Here is a 2253-nt window from a genome sequence, read left to right on the forward strand (position 1 = left end):
CGCGGGGGCGGGGCCTGGGGGCGGTGGCGCGAAGCCCCCACGTGCCCGCCCGGTGCCGGTGCCGGTGCCATGAAATGTGTCATCGCGGGCGGCAACGTCAAAGGTGAGCAGGGGGCACGGCGGGGCGGGGGGGTCCCCCAGGCCCTGCCTCACCCCCCCTTACTCACCCTCTCTTTGCCAGTGCTGGGCCGAGCCGTGCACTCCCTGTCCCGCATCGGCGACGAGCTGTACCTGGAGCCCACGGAGAAGGGGGTACGGAGCAGCTGGGGGAGCTGGGTGGGGCACCTGTGCCCCCTTCAGTCCCTTCAGGCAGTGCCAACACTGCGTGTGCGTGTCCCCCAGCTGTCCCTGCGCGCCATCAACTCCTCCCGCTCCGCCTTCGCCTCCTTCCTCTTCGCCCCCCTCTTCTTCCAGCTGTACGAGCCGGGCGGCCCCGCGCCCGACACCGAGCGCTTCCGATGCAAAGTCCACATGAAGGTGCAGCCCCCCTGCCCGGGAACACCTTCCCCCCGAGCTCCCCGTTGTTCTCAGGCAGGTGACAGTCCCTGTATCCATCCCCTGTATCCATCCCCTGCCCACAGTCCTTCCTGGGCGTGTTCCGCTCGCTGCCCTCGCTGGACAAGTCGGTGGGGAAATGCCTCATCCTGCTCAAGCACCGCGCCAGCCGCCTGGTCCTGCAGCTCCACTGCAAGTATGGTGAGTGCCAGGGGGGTGACACAACAGCGGGAACATGCTGGCACCGTGTGCTGCCCTGCTGAGCCCGTGTCCCCACTGCCAGGTGTCACCAAGACACACAACCTGGCCTTCCAGGAGTGCGAGCGGCTCCAGGCCGTGTTCGACACCCAGCGCTGCTCCAGCCGCCTCTGCGCCCCGGCACGGTGAGGGGGGAACAAGGGGACACCACGGGGATGGCACTGGGGTGGGCAGGACAAAGGGGTACACCGGGGTGCGCAGAGGGGGATGAGGGCGGAAGGAAGGAGGGATCCTGGCTGGCCCCGTGGGATTTGGGGTGCTCAGCCCCCCTCCATGTGCCCCCCTCACCTACCCCCTGTGCCCCCAGCGTGCTGGCAGACGCTGTGGTCCACTTCCCCCCGACGCTGGCTGAGGTGACACTGGGGACCGGCCCCGGGGGCAAGATCAGCCTCCGGAACTACGTGGAGGACGAGGCAGGTGAGTCCCTGTGGGCTGAAGTAGCCCCTTGTCTGCCCTGGGGTGCCCTCACAGCCCCCCCCGCCAACCTCCCCCTCCCATCAGAGCTGAGCAAGACGATGGTGACGGAGCTGTGGCTGGCTGAGGACGAGTTCCAGTCAGTGACCGTGTCCCCGGGCTCCTGCATCACCTTCTGCCTCAAGGAATTTCGGGTGAGTCCCTGCCGGGTTCCCCCAGCCCCGTGTCACCCCCCAGCCCCCCCCTCACCCCCCACTTTATCCCCAGGGGCTGCTGACCTTCGCCGAGACCTCCAACCTGCTCCTCACCATCCACTTCGATGAGCCTGGCAGGTAGGAGGGGGTGCTGTGCCCCCCACCCTGTGCCAGCCCTGCCTCTGTCCCCCCGACCCTCAGCCCCTCTGTGCCCCCAGGCCGGTGGTCTTCACCCTGGATGACACCGTGCTGGAGGTTCACCTGGTGCTGGCCACCCTCTCTGACCTGGAAAGCAGCTCTCTCCCACCCCCCACCAACGGGTGAGTCCCACAGGAACCCCCCAGCTGCCGACAGCAGGGACCAGAGTGAACATTCCTGATCCTGCCCCCGTCTCCTCGCTCCCTCCCCATCAGTGTGTCCCACCTGCCCACCCCGGCCGACGACTTCGCTGATGACCTCGAGTCCTACATGGTTGCCCTGGAGAGCAGTGCCTGTGAGGGGGCAACCGGGGGCCCCCCCAGCCCCACCTTCCCCCTGCGCACCCCCCGGACAGCCCAGAGCGACCCTGAGGAGCAGGAGGAGGAAGAGGACGGAGCTGTGCCGGGGACCCCCCCTCAAAAGAAGGTCTGGGATGGGTGTGCCTGGGGGCAGGGGGTGGTCACAGCCCCCTCATGACCCCCCCTCACAAGAAGGTCTGGGATGGGTGTGCCTGGGGGCGGTCACAGCCCCTTCCTGACCCCCCCCTTTCTCCCCACAGTTCCGCTCCCTGTTTTTCGGCTCGGTGCTGACACCGGGGGGGCCCGGCCTGGCCCCCACCCAGGAGGTGCTGGCGGAGGACAGCGATGGAGAATGTTGAGCCCCGAGCCACTGCCACCCCCCCCAGCATCCAACC

General features: G+C 68.3%; 1 protein-coding gene across 1 annotated transcript; it reads left to right on the plus strand.

The window, feature by feature from the left end:
* RAD9A (RAD9 checkpoint clamp component A) lies at positions 1–2253 on the plus strand. The gene is made up of 11 exons (XM_017839920.1): positions 1–103; positions 182–252; positions 343–477; positions 582–696; positions 779–878; positions 1061–1170; positions 1255–1361; positions 1435–1499; positions 1580–1681; positions 1775–1985; positions 2119–2253. The coding sequence occupies exons 1-11, from the start codon at positions 70–72 to the stop codon at positions 2215–2217; spliced, it is 1149 nt and encodes a 382-aa protein (XP_017695409.1). The 5' UTR covers positions 1–69; the 3' UTR covers positions 2218–2253.

Source organism: Lepidothrix coronata, unplaced genomic scaffold (genome assembly GCF_001604755.1).
Source record: "Lepidothrix coronata isolate B3197 unplaced genomic scaffold, Lepidothrix_coronata-1.0 Scaffold572, whole genome shotgun sequence".
Classification (NCBI taxonomy): domain Eukaryota; kingdom Metazoa; phylum Chordata; class Aves; order Passeriformes; family Pipridae; genus Lepidothrix; species Lepidothrix coronata.

Bases quoted from the DNA above. Each gene is read 5' to 3' on its own strand.
- RAD9A (XM_017839920.1), top strand. From the start codon at position 70: ATGAAATGTGTCATCGCGGGCGGCAACGTCAAAG. The intron at 478-581 runs GTGCAGCCCCCC...CCCTGCCCACAG, and splicing joins GATGCAAAGTCCACATGAAG to TCCTTCCTGGGCGTGTTCCG. The intron at 1,682-1,774 runs GTGAGTCCCACA...CCTCCCCATCAG, and splicing joins CTCCCACCCCCCACCAACGG to TGTGTCCCACCTGCCCACCC.